Source organism: Echeneis naucrates, chromosome 1, assembly GCF_900963305.1.
Source record: "Echeneis naucrates chromosome 1, fEcheNa1.1, whole genome shotgun sequence".
In the NCBI taxonomy this organism is placed as follows: domain Eukaryota; kingdom Metazoa; phylum Chordata; class Actinopteri; order Carangiformes; family Echeneidae; genus Echeneis; species Echeneis naucrates.
The window spans coordinates 23,602,459-23,618,391 of NC_042511.1; the positions used below are offsets into that span (position 1 = coordinate 23,602,459).

The 15,933-nt window shown below is 41.2% G+C and overlaps 2 protein-coding genes across 4 annotated transcripts in view; both read left to right on the forward strand.

Annotated features, from left to right (window-relative positions):
* The first annotated feature begins 444 nt into the window (after nucleotides 1–444).
* usp38 (ubiquitin specific peptidase 38) lies at nucleotides 445–9,816 on the forward strand. Its single transcript, XM_029500788.1, has 11 exons — nucleotides 445–583; nucleotides 2,470–3,160; nucleotides 4,095–4,230; nucleotides 4,487–4,616; nucleotides 4,859–4,960; nucleotides 5,367–5,525; nucleotides 5,728–5,921; nucleotides 6,007–6,100; nucleotides 6,211–6,317; nucleotides 6,517–7,861; nucleotides 8,805–9,816. The coding sequence occupies exons 2-11, from the start codon at nucleotides 2,479–2,481 to the stop codon at nucleotides 8,982–8,984; spliced, it is 3,129 nt and encodes a 1,042-aa protein (XP_029356648.1). The 5' UTR covers nucleotides 445–583; nucleotides 2,470–2,478; the 3' UTR covers nucleotides 8,985–9,816.
* A 2,695-nt stretch (nucleotides 9,817–12,511) lies between these two features.
* Nucleotides 12,512–15,933, forward strand: part of gab1 (GRB2-associated binding protein 1) — a 46,843-nt gene continuing 43,421 nt past the window's right edge. For all 3 annotated transcript variants that reach the window (XM_029500255.1, XM_029500261.1, XM_029500268.1), the window contains exons 1-2: nucleotides 12,512–12,988; nucleotides 13,157–13,318. In XM_029500255.1, coding sequence (XP_029356115.1) covers nucleotides 13,247–13,318 — 72 coding nt within the window. In that variant the 5' untranslated portion in view covers nucleotides 12,512–12,988; nucleotides 13,157–13,246. The remainder of the gene's footprint in view (nucleotides 12,989–13,156; nucleotides 13,319–15,933) is intronic.

The following is a 15,933-nucleotide window of genomic DNA, read 5'->3' on the forward strand; positions in this document are numbered from 1 at the left end:
TGTTTCAATAATAATAATAATAAAACTAATCAGCATAGGGACATACAGAATCCAGAATCTACTTGTTGTGAGACACTGGTGCTACTCTAATTAATTGACCATTCGTGTTTTGTTTTTTTTTTGCCTCTGCCCTTCAATCAATCATTCAATAGAGACAAACATGTTATTATTTGATGTAATCTATTTTGGATGCTAATTATTTAAGTACAATGCCTTACAGCTTTGTGGGTGGGAAGTCTGAGACTACGAAAGGTGAAGAAACATATCAGAAGGCCTAAAATATTTAAATAACGGATTGATTTCATGTAAATATGTTTGTATAGAAACCCTAATTTTTTTTTGTTTGCAGAAGATGTCTGACTTTGTTTGTTCTCTGAAACAGGCAATGCTAAAACGTACACAGCTCCTCTCAGGGGTCCTGCAGCACCTCCGTCCGCAGGAATGACGACAGCGGAGCGTTAATCAGCTGACAGTGACCGAACAAATGGACCACAATAACACGGTTTTATCGGTGTAAAGTTGTTCAGCTCTGACCGACAGTTGAGGATATCCAAGGTGGACACTGTTGACATGCTTCATTTGGGTAAGCGCGCCTTACAAAGCCTCCACAACGTGGCAATAAGTATGTATGTGCTATTTATGCTAAGTCAGTGGCTCGGAACGTTACTAAGCTAATGTCAAGGCCTGGTTGGCTGCTTTGTTTGCCTTTTATTATCATAGAACGTCAAAATCAGCTTTGTTAATGGGGCCCAAGAATTGGCTCCAGGGTTTTACAGCCGTGCTTAACAACTCGATCACGTTTCAATCGCGGGAGATACAGCTATCTGTCAACCTTACAGCTACTGCTAGCACAAGCTAGCAGCCTGTCACACATCAAGCACAAACAGCAGCGGCACAACACCTGTCGCTCATCTCTGCGGGTGTCAATAATACTGAAAAATGGATAAAACTACCTAATAGTTGGTTTCACTGGTTTAAATGTTGTCGGGGCAAATGGCTACTAGTCGAGTCATAATGTTGCACTCAGGAAATGAAAAAGAAAACACCGCATTTCAAGGATTATCTGCAGACCACAGATGGATAAATAAATAATGATAACAATATCTTATTGATCACAAAGGGAAATGTAAGTTTGAAAAATAAAACAGGTAGGTAATTAAATAGTAAGTAGAAGCTATATGTAGTGACTGTGTCGTAAACGTTATTAAATTTAATTTTTATTACTAGTCAGAAGGCTTAAGCAGTCTAAAACAGCCTAAGTAAGTCAACGTTAGCCTTTTATTTGTGTCCAGCCATCATATACAAACAAGAAACATGACATCACTGTTAAATAAACAAAACCCTCATCTTTGTCAATATTAATACGTGAAAACGTATATACACTAGCTCCAAACTACAAAACGGGCTCATTATCTTATTTTTGTTTACACAGTTTGCGACAAAAGTGCTTCAGTCACGTATAAAGGATACTGATGCTGCATACTGGGGAAAAAAAAAAGAAAAAGTGAACAACAATAAAACCATGTGGGATGGTGGTGTTGTTTTAGGGACCTGTCCTATGATGTCTAATCTGCAGGCTCTCAGATTATTCTCTGGAAGTTATCTGCTTCAGATGGTGGGCAGACCTTATGTGTTCCTGCAGCTAGTTGGCTCCTCTCTGGCACATTTAGAAGCACACTTACACCTGAAGCTTATTCGATCTTCAGTAGCTGAACAGCTTTCTCAACACCACTCAATTAGTCTTTCCTCTCTTATCAACAATATAGTCTGCTTTATTTTGACTCTTAGAAGGCCATTCAGTCACATTTGTAGTGCAGTCAGAGGTTCATATTTAGCAGCTAAAACTTACAGATTCGCAGCCGAGCCCGTTACCACCATGTGGTGACGTCATGATGCACTGGCATAGCCTGCTGAGCTCAGCTCTCTTTGCTCAGCTTGACTATGATGAAGTTTAAATTCAAATTATTGTCCAGCTGTAGTATTAAAAGAGAAACCTTCAAGAGCTTACATCGAAATCTACTATAAAAAACAGCAAAAAAACTAAGTAAAATATTCTGTTATAGATGTGGGCAAAAAACATTTCCATTGTTTGTCATCTTCCATCATGTTGTATGTTTGTCTGTGTTTGTGTATTACGAGACCGCAGTTGTCAAACAATGTAAAATGCCCACTTTCAACCCAACTGTCTCTGTTGCTGTTTGTTCAGCTGAGTCAACATGTTCTGCGTTGTGTGTTGACAGTGTTCACTCAACGAACGCAGACAATTGGTGAAAGTGGTGGGTGTTTAAAGCCGGTGGGGCTACACCCTCTCATACGTGTCCGCATATTGAAACGTGGTTGAAATAATATAGACAATTTATGATTTTGCAAATGTGATTTGCATATTTGTGTTAAACATGATTGCTAACATTTTGCTACCTATTGCACTTACAAGTCTCAATTCATTATTTCCTGAAATGCTTTTTACAGACCGTCATTATGGACAAGATTTTGGAGGGCCTTGTGAGCTCCGATCACTCTGTTCCAGTGAAGAGGGCCATTGTGAAGAAGGTAGTGGAAGCAGCAGAGAAAGAGGTGACAGAGGAGCAGTGTCAGGCGCTGTTTACTCTCACCACCCGCCTCATCCTGCTTGGTGAAGATGCCTTCCAGAAGCAGATTGGCTTCCAGGTTTTGGAAGCTTATGCACGCTACCATCGCCCAGAGTTTGAGCATTTCTTCTGTAAAGACTTTGTCCTCAGTCTTCTCCAGCAGGGCTATGGCCAGCTTGACCGCAAAGACCCAGCCATAATAGACTATATTCACTGCTGCCTGCGGCTGCTCATCAGCTGCCCTTCGGTGCTGGAGATTTTCAGCATGATCCAGGTGGAGGTCTTAAGGATGGTGTGTGAGCGTCCGGAGCCTGCTGTTTGCGCCCGCCTGAGCACTTTGCTGTCTGACTTTGTTCAGTGTATCCCAAGGGATAAGTCAGGCATTATGTTCTGCCAACAGCTGGTCAGAACCATCAGTTACTTTCACTGCTTTTCCAACCAAGAGCGGGAGCTAAGAGAGTATGTAGGCCAGGTGACTAAGGTCAGCACACTGCTTCAGAACATTTGGAAGGCTGATCCAGCCACACTGCTTCCCTCACTGCAGGAAGTCTTTGCCATAATCTCTTCCACGGGTGAGTCACCTTTCTTCCTACCCTCCAAAATGGCCATGATAAAGAGGAACACAGTTTGGTTCAAATTTGTATATGAAAAAAAAAATAAATAAATAAAATAGAAAGATTTTATTTCTAGATTGAGAGACGTGCACCTAAGAGTACCCATGATTTATAATCCTTCCACCATATATCTTGTCAGGGTTGTTAGGATAAGATTGAGCACTTGGGAAATGTTACCTCCTCTCGTTTTGGTTTTTCAGGGCTCTGCCAGTGACTGACTTTGATCCACTGGCTCAGTTCTATCATCTCTATAGGCTGGATTCAACACAAATAATATTCAGTGTTATTGTCACTGTGATTATTTTTACTAAGGAAAGAATAACTGTTACCCTCAGATCAACAAATTCAGACTGGATTTCCTTCAATGACAGATATTGCGGTGAAAATGTAGTTGTTTTTGGAATGTTTCAGGCAGAATCAAAGCTGTAGTTCTTTTTGTTGTTGGTAAATTTTAAGAGTTATCATGAGCCAACGGTGCAGAGATGCCAGTTACTGAACTGCAGATCAGCACAAACTAAACAAACGGCAGGCTTCAGCTTGAGTTAAAAAGTTTGAGCATGTATCGCATGAGTCAGTGTGCTGTCTCAGTTGGTTAAAATGTCACTCTGCCTTTATGTCAACAAGATTTTTCAAGTGAAATGCACTTTAAGAGTTGTAGTTGAGCTTCACTATTTTATGTATGTTAGGAAAATCTTTTCAAACACTGCCCTAACATAGCTATATATGCATATAACGTACCAAGTATGTGCACTTGGGATATTTTCAAGTCTGTTGGTGTTGCACTGCATTACGCCAGCTTGTAGGTCTAAAATGTTTAACTGTTGCAAAAATCTGACAGTTACTGTATGTAATATGTGGTTATGCTACTTTGATTTTCATGTGCATCTCGCAGACCCCACTTTCGACCCATCCATCGCCCTCGCCAGCCTGGTCCAGCACATCCCCATCCAGATGATCACTGTGCTTATCAAGAGTCTAACCACAGACCAGAATGTTAAAGATGCAAGCATGACTAAGGCACTCTGCAGGTTCGTTCACACATTCAGTACTTTAGATGAATCCATTTTTTTTGTAGCGTTGAGTAACGATGATAAACCTGCCTGAATTTTTATACGTCTATAAAAAAGCTGGAGGAGTGCTGTTTTGTTTTTGTTTTTTTTTCAGTTTGCATGTATAAGTTCTTTTCACATTGTACCTGAATGTATTTGCAGACATCATATATATTTTACGTCAACACTTCTGTGCAGTATTTACACTTAACATGCTCTTCTTCGAACCGTCAAGGATGATTGACTGGCTTTCTTGGCCTCTGGCCCAGCATGTTGATACCTGGGTCATCGCTCTCCTGAAAGGACTTGCTGCCGTTCAGAAGTTCACTATCCTTATTGATGTCACTCTGCTCAAGATTGAACTGGTTTGTCGTGTGAACTCCTTAGTTCTTGTTATTATATGTGTAGGATTCAGAAATTGTATGCATCCTATATATTTACACAGATGTTAATCTACAGTAATATCTAATAGTAATAGTTTTCTGCAACTGCACGCTAATATAAAGAACCATAAGGTGTTAAACATACTTACTTGGATTGTTTAAAACATGTTCTCCAGGATAAGTAAATGTATCTGTGGCATTAAGCTTTTATTTTTAACTCACAGGTATTCAGTCGTCTGTGGTACCCCATAGTACGGCAGGGGGCACTAGCTGTGCTCTCTCATATGCTGCTGAGTTTCCAGCACTCCCCCGAGGCCTTCCATTTGGTAAGGGGTCTCCTGTCTCCTCACAGCTCATTTCCCTCTCATATGGCCACTTTATTGGTTTTCTCATTTTCTTCTCCTCTGGCTTAAATTACTTCAAAGGATAGACTTCTTCTCCCAGAACCCCAGGCTCGGCAACGCTCCCGTTCTAATGATGTGTGAAGTACTTAAATGCCGAGCAATGGCCCTTGAGTTGGCCAATTTCATTACTATCTAAAAACATGAATAGTCTGAGAAATACAAAGCAAATGAGTCCTAACCCTCTGTGGTGTTCCTTATATGCAGCTGTCCCCTGACTGACCATGCTCCAGATTCGTATGATTGACATTAATACTACCTTCCAGGGTTTCCAGCACTGCAACGTCCTTATCATTTTTTTTTATTTGTTCTCTTAATGCCTCATTCTCAGGTTGTTCCACATGTGGTTCATCTCGTCCAGTCCTTGAGGACTGATGGTCTCCCCACCAGTAAAGCTTTCTTACTGCAGTTCACAGAGCTCATACACTGCATGATGTACCAATACTCCGGTTTCCCTGACCTCTATGACCACATACTAGAGGCCATCAAGGTAAAAGTGCAGGTCATCTCATGCTTTATATACATTGTTTAGTATGTGGATCGAAAAAGTCTGGATTTGTGGTATGTGCCCAGAAAGGACATTGACTAGAGAATTACCGCCTGTCAATACTCAATGTTAATTTTGCCTGGAAACCTTTTTCATCAGTGCCAAGTTTCTGTGCCTGGCAAGTTATTTCAATGTGTTCTTTCAGGATCTTCCAAAACCTGGAGAGGAAAAGATAAAATTGGTGTTGAACCAAAGTGCCTGGACATCTCAGTCCAATTCATTTGTGTCTGGAATATTGAGGCAAGCTGGAAAGTCAGAGACAGGCAAGACAGGCCTGATCAACCTGGGGAACACCTGTTACATGAACAGCATCATCCAGACCCTCTTCATGGCCACAGAGTGAGTCACATATATAAAAATATACGCATTGCATATTCATGTTTTGAATGGAGCATGAGTATTAAATGTGAAATATTTTTCTCAGTTTCAGGAGGCATGTTTTATCATTACATCTAAATGCTTCCAACACACTAATGAAAAAACTTCAGCTGCTCTTTGCGTTCCTTGGGCACACTCAGGTCAGTCATGTTTCGTGTCACAGATAACATAAAAAAAATTGGAGGGTGGGTTGGTAGGAGGCTGTGTGTTTATCATGTATCATGCAATTATGTCTACCTGTGTCCTACAGAGGGCAGCATATGCTCCCAGGAACTTCTTGGAAGCATCCCGACCTCCCTGGTTCAATGTGGGCTCTCAGCAGGACTGCTCTGAGTACCTCAGGTTTCTTCTGGACAGGTAGAAAGAAACACTTGTTACACTTTGATAAATAGATCAGCCAGTCAGGGTCAGATTGGATCAAGTTGGTTTGTCTGACGTGAATTGTGTTTCCTTTAGAACTTAAAAAATGTCAGTCATGGCTTGTTGTAAAGAAAATGTGATATACAGTGACAGCAGACAGTCCTGGTGTTTATTGTCCCTGTCTCCTGATCCCAAGGTTACATGAAGAGGAGAGAACACTTCAGGTCCTGGAATCAGCTAAGCCAAAGATTGTACCTTCTGTTGACACAAGCAGCAAAGACCCGGCAGGTCAGGTTCCTTCAGACCAGAGTGAAGAGTCATCTTTGGTTCCAGAGACCACTTCTGATGATGACGGGAGGACTTTAATTGAAAAGATGTTTGGTGGGAAACTGATCACGGGTATTCGCTGTATGCAGTGTAACTGCATCTCTGAAAAAGAGGAGCCTTTTACAGACCTCTCTTTGGCATTCTGTCCTTCTACCACCTCTCGGGTTGGCCCTCAGCCCGTGGGGCCCTCAGAGGAGCCTGAGGTTCATGGTCAGGGATCTGTCAATGGTGGCAGTGAAATTCCTGATTTAGGCTGTGCCAAAGCCCCAGCTAGCACTGTCCAGTCTGTCTCAGTGACAAATGAGCCTCATCTCTCTGTGCCTGATCTGGTGAACTATTTCCTGGCTCCAGAGATCTTAGATGAGGATAATGCCTATTACTGTGATAAGTGTAGCTCCCTCCAGCGGGCAGAGAAGACCATGAAAGTGGTGTCAGCACCTGAGTACTTGATCCTCACCTTGCTGCGATTCTCATATGATGCCAAATTTCACGTCCGGAAGAAGATTCTGGACAATGTCACTATCCCACCACTAATGAGACTTCCAGTACATGCTGCTTTGTCAGATATACAATGTTCTTCTTCCACCTCTTCTCCTCTGCAAGTGGATTCTCCTGAGAGCAGCGAGAATCTGGCCAAGAAACTCAAACCATCTCAAAAAGATGAGGAGGAAGAGGAGAAAGACAGGATAGATGGGACTGGGCTGATAACAAGAGCAGGAGAAATGGCAGTGCTATCTGTGCCCTATGTCCTTAGCTCCGTGGTAATGCATTCTGGGATATCATCTGAGAGTGGCCATTATTACTCTTGCGGTCGTAACATCAACGGAGCAGATGGAACACAGCACCCGGCCAACCACTTTGCCCTCAAGGAGGATTTAGGGAATGGCCAGGCTGAGTGTTGTCTGTCCACTTGTTCAGCTCTCTCAGTTCCACCCGAACAAGGAAACACACTTCCTAATGGTGTGCAGGAGGCAAGGGATTGGCTACTTTTCAATGACAGCAGGGTGACATTCACGTCCTTCCAATCAGTGCAAAACATTACTAATCGTTTCCCCAAGGACACAGCTTATGTGCTCATGTACAGAAAACAGGAGCCACCAGGGCAAAACGTAAATGGGGGACTGATGAGAAATGGAATGACATTGAATGCTGAACCTCCCCTGCAGAAAGAACTGCTGGATGCTATTATCAAGGACAACAAGCTATATTTGCAGGTAAGTGAAGATGAACAAAAGAAAAACATGTCTCTTCTGCATGTAGGGTTTTGGGCAGCATGACGGCTTAGTGGTTAGCACTGTCGCCCCGCAATAAGAAAGTTGCAGGTTTGGTTCCTGGTCTGGGTCCGTTCTGTGCGGAGTTTGCATTGGTTTTCCTGTTCACCGTACCAAGACATGTATGTCTAGGTGTGTGTGTGAGCGTGAGTGGTTGTCCGTCTGTTTGTCTTTGTGTGTGTCTTTGTCTGGTGGCCTGTCCAAGGTGTACCCGATGTGAGCTGGGATTGGCTACATCAACCCTGTGACCTGGAAACAGGAAAAGCAGTAGAAGACGAATGCGTGTAGGGTTTTGGGCAAGCCTATAAGCTGTACTAGTGAATGCAAATCAGCCACGATGTGAATTATACAAGAGAAAGTTATTTTATTGGATTGAAAATTTTGTAAAAACAAACAAACAAAAAAAGAAACTCTTATTTGTCATGTTCTACATGTATTTGGCATATTGTGTCATTACTTCTAAGTGTGTGGTTATTACAAAAGTCGAGGTCTGTCCAAGATTCTCTCAGGTGGAAAATGGCTGAGAGAAAACAGGCCACACTTTTCCAGATAACTAAAAGCCTGCAGGGGTGGGACTTTCTTTTGACTGCACTTGAAGCCTAATCTGAACTGTCCTGTTATAAGACCTGAGGTGTAATTTCACGAGCCATTGAACTGTATTGTGTTACATTGACATCCCTCTACGCTTGTATAAGTAACTAACATAAATCACCTCTAGAGGGTGCTGTAACAATATGAAGAGGCAGCATTGTTCCCCTGTCAGTCACATAGAACTGCACAACTGCCAGTTTTTTTTCTTTTTAGCAATGGCATTGTTGTTTATTGTGGTTTACACTCTTCCTTAAACAAGTGAAAATAAATTTTTATGAACACATTATGTTGACAGGAACAGGAGCTGAATGCTCGGACTCAGGCTCTCCAAGCCCCTTCATCTTCCTGTTCATTCAGGCCCAACGGTTCAGATGACAACAACCCACCAGGGAGCTGTGGTCCATCTGGTGGAGGAGGTGGTGGAGGAGGAGGAGGCGGTGGGGGCTTCAATACCATTAGCAGACTAGTCTTCTGAAAGACAGAAATGCTGCAGAAACCCCCCTAAGAACTGGTGCTAAGGGAGTCCTGGACTGCTTCATTCAAGAGCCAGACTTGTCATATCATCAATGTTCATAAATGTCATTAAAAAGAGCACTGAAATGATCTAAGAACACACACACACACACACACACACACACACACACACAAACACGCACACGCACACAGAGTATCTGTGCTGGTTCTGATCTTAGATCTGATTTTGACTAAAATTGTTTTTACGCTGTTTCTGTCATCTTTTACTTTTATAATTTAATTGTATTCAGGTTATTTTCGATCATCCCAGTATTGTTATCCTCCATGAATTCTTCCAATTTTAGAAGTTAAGGTCAAAAACACTTTTGGTGCAAGCATATTTTCACCCTTAAAGAAATATGGGAAAGTATAATTTGTAGAAGTACCTTGAGTAGCCATTAGTCTCATAATAATCCCTCCATTACACATGATAGAAATTTGATGTTGGGGCAGTCTAGAACAAGCTTGTGTTATCTGGCTTGTTTTCAGTGTTTTTGATGTTACCTCAGATACACACACACACACTTATATACAAACATATGCAAACATCCATGTGCAGTGCACAGTACAGAAGAAAATGTTCAACTGTAAGATAAACTGTTTTTGATTTGTCATAGTTCTGAACGCAGCTCAAAAACTTGACCTGTTGACTTTTCTGATTTGCATGCAGCACACTTTCCTCATGAGCTGTGGCTTTTGATTTTTAAGGATATTTGAATCTTTTTGATGTGTGCTTTGGTGTTTTATAGGTTTCATATCCCCATGCAATAAATGTACATATGATTTAAACATGATTTCTGCGTAATCGTGAAATAAAAACGAGAGAGTGAAATATGTATATGGGAATTTTCCAAGATAAAAGCATTTTAAGTCAGAACATTTCAAGCTGTTCTCACATTTAGCTAATTTGATTTACACAGAACTAAATGCAAATTACTTATTTAAACATATTTGACAACTGGCAACTGTTTGCAGCATATTTTACTGTATTCCTCTGATGTGATCCTTCAGGGAGACATCTGTGCTCATGCAGATTTTGGGTGCCTTTTGATATTTAATGCATACTTTTCAAAATGGGAGTTTCTCTGAATTGACACCTCAACTGCACTGTGTAAATGAGTAAAAGCAAATCAGTATTGGCTGTATGTCTGAATTAACCAGGGAGATCGTTGTAGGTCATCCTATTCAAAATGGTATGTGGGCAGATGTGGGGAACTAATCTATAAATGTAATATTAAATATATTGCAGAACTAACAGTAAAAGTAAAAAAAAATGAAAACGATAGAAAATGAACAGCCAATTGAACCATGGAAATATGAAACCCGAAGAGAAAACGTAACATTGATTTCTGCACAAGAAGGAGCTCAACACCAAAGTTATGTTCAAGTTGGTTTGCTGAACTGTAACTAAATGTCTGTGTCCTGTGACTTGCTATGTTAACATATTTTGGCATTTCCTCTGAAAAAGAAAATACACTGACCTACAGTGAGTCATCTCTTATGCTACATCTTAACCATTGCACATGATCTCAGTTCAGACAGTTGTCATCCTCAGTGGCAGTAATCTCTTTAGGTGTCTAGATTGATTTGAAAGTGCAAATATAATTTCCTCTCAACTACAATGTTGGTTAAAAAGAGCTCATTGCTCGGATTGCAGACCTCACAAATCCTTTATGAACATGTACATGAACATTTTAGTATGTTAGTGATTTTGCTGATCAAAAATACATCTACATGTGGTTACATGACTCATTGCATTAAGCACTTCTATTCTCCATTTTCTTGCTTGGATTGCAAAATATTTTTGGAGAAATGGAAGTGTGAATAGTCAAAACAGTTAGTGAAAAGGGAACCTGCATGCACTCGCTCACACTGCACAGGCTTCAAACTGATGACAGTTGTAGCATCAGCAAATGCTTGAGAATGTGCCGTTTTCACAAATTTTGCAATTGATGAGGGAAGAAACTTTGCAGTAGGTATAAAGCTTCAAAGGGCATTGGGAAAAATCAGTGGCTCAATTATTTATCAAGCAACCCATTATATTTTTTGTTAACAAGTATTATCCTGGTACTGAAACATTGTATCTTTAAATTTAATTTAATTTCATATTAGCATCTTGTAATATCAACTAACATTTTGATCTGGTGTGATGAAAATGAGTTAGGGTTGAGGTTATATATCCTCAGTGGATCCACATAAACCAAAGATTTATGCCAGACGAGACGTGGTTTCACAGTTACAAATGCTTGAAATTTGATGCATTCAGGGCTGAAAAGGCGCTATTTTGGAGAACAATTCATTAACTGGAATTTGTGTATTGAGTCACCTTTTAATTGCTCCCTGTGTCTTCATCAATACCGAGGCTGTTGAAAGAGGTAATGGGCCCTGTGTGATGGTGAAGTCATTAATCATAGGCTTACAGGGAACATCCTTTGGGGGAAGTGTTTACCATTACAATAGCATTCCAATAAGATTCCTCAGATACCAGTCTCAGGCCGCGGAAAACGCGTGGATACGCAGTTCAGACCTGGAAATTGATCAGGTCTTCTGAGCATTAGGTTTATAAGCTTTTTTTTCGAAGCAATCAAAGCAGTACTTGTAATTTATTATCTTAGTATACAGAAACAGATATATAGTGAACTATTGCACGGGTACAGTCCCTGCAGTAACGAGGTAAAAAAAAAAAACTATAATGTAAACACAGTTTTTCTATGTACAGCTCGTTTTTTAGGACAAAAAAAACACTTGTAGAGGGTTGATGTATTTGTGCAGTCATAAAAACACTGGAGGCGACGTTTCTTCAGGGAACACATCGGGCATTATGGATAGCGTTGTTGGGGACCTTTCGGAGAACACTGGTGCGGCTCCTGTGTCTCCTCTTTAACTGTCGGCGGGTGGATGAGCACTTTTTGTCTTCACCCTGTGGTGCATTCGGCTCTGTTACACCATGGGACATTTTCTAACCCACCCTGCACTCTTTCGTTGTTTTCTTTGGGACGTTGTGGACTACATGTCCCATGTTCAGAGCGCCAGTCTTCCCTGCACGCCGCCGCAGCCTCCCCACTTCGTCCTCCAAACCGAGCGAGGCGAATACGATTTCCGCTCTTAACTTTCAAAACAAAGTTGCCGGCGATTAAGTTACATGGAGAGGGCATGTTGAATGAATATGTGGTGTCTCATAAACACGAATATCTATTCAGAACTCTGCAACAAAGCTTATTCTGAAACAATAATAGCGGTTTTTTTTTTCAGAACTCCGAAACGTCCACAGATATTGAGCGTGCCCAAACATTTCTTTTAAAAAAAGGACAGAAATATCCAAGCACGGGACATCTTTGGTGTCATTTTCCTAGCAACTGTTGATCCAGAGTAATGTTTTGGATTGGTGAAGGGTGTTTTTATTTTGAAAGCCGAACCTCCGTGTTTCCGGCCTCTTGGCGGTTGTGTTGGTGAGCTTGACGCCGCCATGTTTCCAGAAGAGGGTGAGTTTAGGGAAAGACGGAGCCACCCTGTCAATCACAATTAAGCAGCCATGGGAGTAAACTGGTAGGGAAGCTCGGCGGAACCACCGTGTTTAGGCTAAATTTTGCTTTCAATCTGCTGAAATAAACGACAACTATGAGCCGGCACGGTGTGGGGACGTTGAAATTTCACCTCGCCAGCTGGGAACCGCTCCACTTTGATGGGAATTAGCATGAAGCGTTACGTATAACAACAAAACTTAGCGACTTTCAGATTCCTCTGTCTGTGTTGGGGTTTCTTCTTTTTTCTGCTTGTTTTTGTTTGTTTGGTTGGTTTTTTTGCCCGCACAGCCTTCCAGTTTGAACAAAATACACAAGTCAGCGTTGATATTTGTACAAAAGGCGGTGCCGCAGAGGTCCATGTCCACCCTCCGTCGGGATATACTCGTATTTGACTACAACTCGTGGAAAATCTGGTCTGTGCATTTCAGACTGCCGCTTGTCGGTAAGTCGGACTCGGGCAGAGGGGCTGACGATGTTTACTGCTACTCACAAACACACAACTCACTACAAGTTTAACTTTTTTGGCAGGGAGGGAGGAGGGGGGGGGGTCAACTTCACCGTTTGAGCTTTGTGTCAGCGTCTTTCTTTTTTCTCCCTTCCTCTCCCCCAGGTACAAGAAGACACTCCCAAAAACAAACGAGGCCAAGCGGTGATCTCCAACCCTCCAGCTCCCGGGAAAGCAGCAGGAAAAGGAGCCGATATGAGCGGGGGAGATGTGGTGTGCTCAGGCTGGCTGAGAAAGTCTCCTCCTGAAAAAAAGTTGAGACGTTACGTAAGTGCACTTTATATCCTATTTATTACGCTGTTACACAAAATAACCTGTTACACAAAATGTGCCAGACCCCCCCCCTCCGGGCGCATTCATGTGCACGGCAGCGTGCAGTGACAGACGTGGAGGCCCAGTCGTCTGTGCACTAACTTTATTTTAAATCTTTTTTTTTTAATCTGCAATCTGTGTTTGCTGATCCCATAGGAGTGACTTTACAGTAAGCCTGCAAATAGGAGGCCGATGTGTCGCTTAGGGGAAGTTCACAGTTGGTTTGAAAATCTTTCATCATCTTAATTTTTAGTCTTGTGGTCCATTCTCATTGCAGTTCCCATGAGGATTTTGTTTTTTTTGGTACAAATAACACCTTGAGGAGTAATGCTGGCGCAGTCGCAAGTGGTAGATGGCCACAACAAGGGACCAAACAACTGGAATGTATCAAAGAGAGATTTGGTAACAGTGATTGTGTGGCGTAGTCAGATGTGCATAATGACAGCTATTGTTGTGATTAGTGTTTACTGCCCTACACTGACTAATCAATCTTACACTTTCACAAACAAAACACATTACCTACTCAGCCATTCAATACAAGCAGTGAGAATAGCTCCTGTTTCATATGAGGTTCTCACTTTGAAATTTTAATAAACAGCACACTTTAGCTGTCGGGTATACATGTTCCCTTATGGGTCTCTTCAGTACTGCTATTTCATTTAAAGGGTCTGCAACTTCAGAGGACCCACGTTTTCACAGAAAGTACAGGGCCAATGAAAATTATATTTATTTATTTATTTATTTATTTATTTAAGAAGCAGAAAACTAAAACCAAAAAAACATGTCAGATCTAACATTCATGACAGAGTCACGTCTGGAGAAGTCACAAACAGCTGATTGAGTGGTCTTGTTGTGTCAGTGTAGGTTTTTATGGAATGTATGTATTTGCAGCTTTAATAATAAAGACACTACATCTTATGCCCCCCTTTGTTTGAAAAGCAAACCATTTTAGCCATCAGTGGTCTTCCTTATTTACAGCATGGGGGTGAGACTGTTGGTTCCCAATTCAGCGTGTTCTCACTTCTGCATCACTTGATATAATCCTTGAAACAAAGCTTTTTCTATGACAACACCAAAGTTGTTCTTTCTCAATAGAGTGAAAGAGGCTGGAAGAGGACCTAGTTGTTCTCTTGGGGATGTGAGAAATAGCTGCTCCAGTTTTGTTGATTGTTTTCTGGACAGGGTAGAAGAGAATAGGCAGAAGGCAATGTTACTTCGTGTTATGAAGACCCTAGGAGGTTCTCTGATGCTGATTTGGTGAAGAAGAATTTAAGTGGTCCATGGCCTCTCGGCAAACAAGCATTATTGTTTGTTTTAATACTTAGTGCAAATAACCATTGAAAGTTGTTTGAGTGGTTTTATATTGTTGAGAAATTATGCATTCTGTAGTGATGTTTACCCATTACAAACCAGTAGGTTAAACAAAGGAAACATGGGAAACCACTTCTATGTTTTCTTTAGAGCGTTTATAGACCCACAGCATCCCCACCACTGCCCCCCTCTTTTCTTTTCTTTTTTTTTTGACCAGACTTCCAGAGCTTGTTGGCCGAAGAGGACCGTCATGTAGGTTACACAAGAGCTAAAACCCAAACTAGTGCCTCAGGCCCAACAATCGCATTTCCAACCCCGTTTCTAAACTTTGTTGTAGATTCAATTTTCATCATGCGTAGGTGTTACAAAATTTCTATCAAAGGTTACTCACTTGAGATATTCACATATATCGTTAGTCTCCTGATATCAATTAAAATTTTCACCACTGTTCAGCAATTGAATTTACAAAAACAAACCCGGATATGTAATGCAATACAGTCAAAACATCTGTATTTAGTGTGCTATGCATGATGGCATTTATTCAATTGACATAATACTGATTAACAGAAAAGTCAGTGCTTGGTCCATTTGTTCCCCTTTCTGTGGAAGGTCATAGTGCTTGGTCACATGATGCTGTGTAATCTGTAGAAATGCTGACTGTCCTTTTTTGGCAGATGACAAAATCTTCAAACGCTACCTACTTGGCAATTCACCACCAGCTGTCGAAGTTGATGCTCAAAATAACGAGTTGATTTTGTTTCCAAATAGGAATAATGCAACTGGAAGTGAAACGTTGCGGTTTTAAGCTAGAAGGGATCAGTAGGATAGTTCAAGGGCAGAATTCATAAATAGTTTTTCTTTTTTTCTTCAGCTGATTTTATTTTCTTTGTATTTCAAACAAATCTTGTCAAAAGGAAGTATTTCCTGGAATTTAACTACTTTATTTTCATGGAGGGGGGGGGGGGGGGGGAATCATAAGATTGTCAACTTGCTATTAAGCAATACCCCCACTCATTCGTAGCCCATAGTATGGTAATGTTGGCTGTAAAGTTTTATACATCTGGCATGCTGTATTTCGAGAACACGTGTGGCATCACACTCATATTTGAGGTTGTGTATTTAAGTGTGTTTCAGTGGAAATGCATCATGTGTTTGGTGGCAATGTTACAATGTGGTAAAGTTAAAATGTTTTGACTAATACCACATAAAATCTTCTATGTGCTTCTTCACTATGTTTCTAACTTTGTCACTGCCTCAAC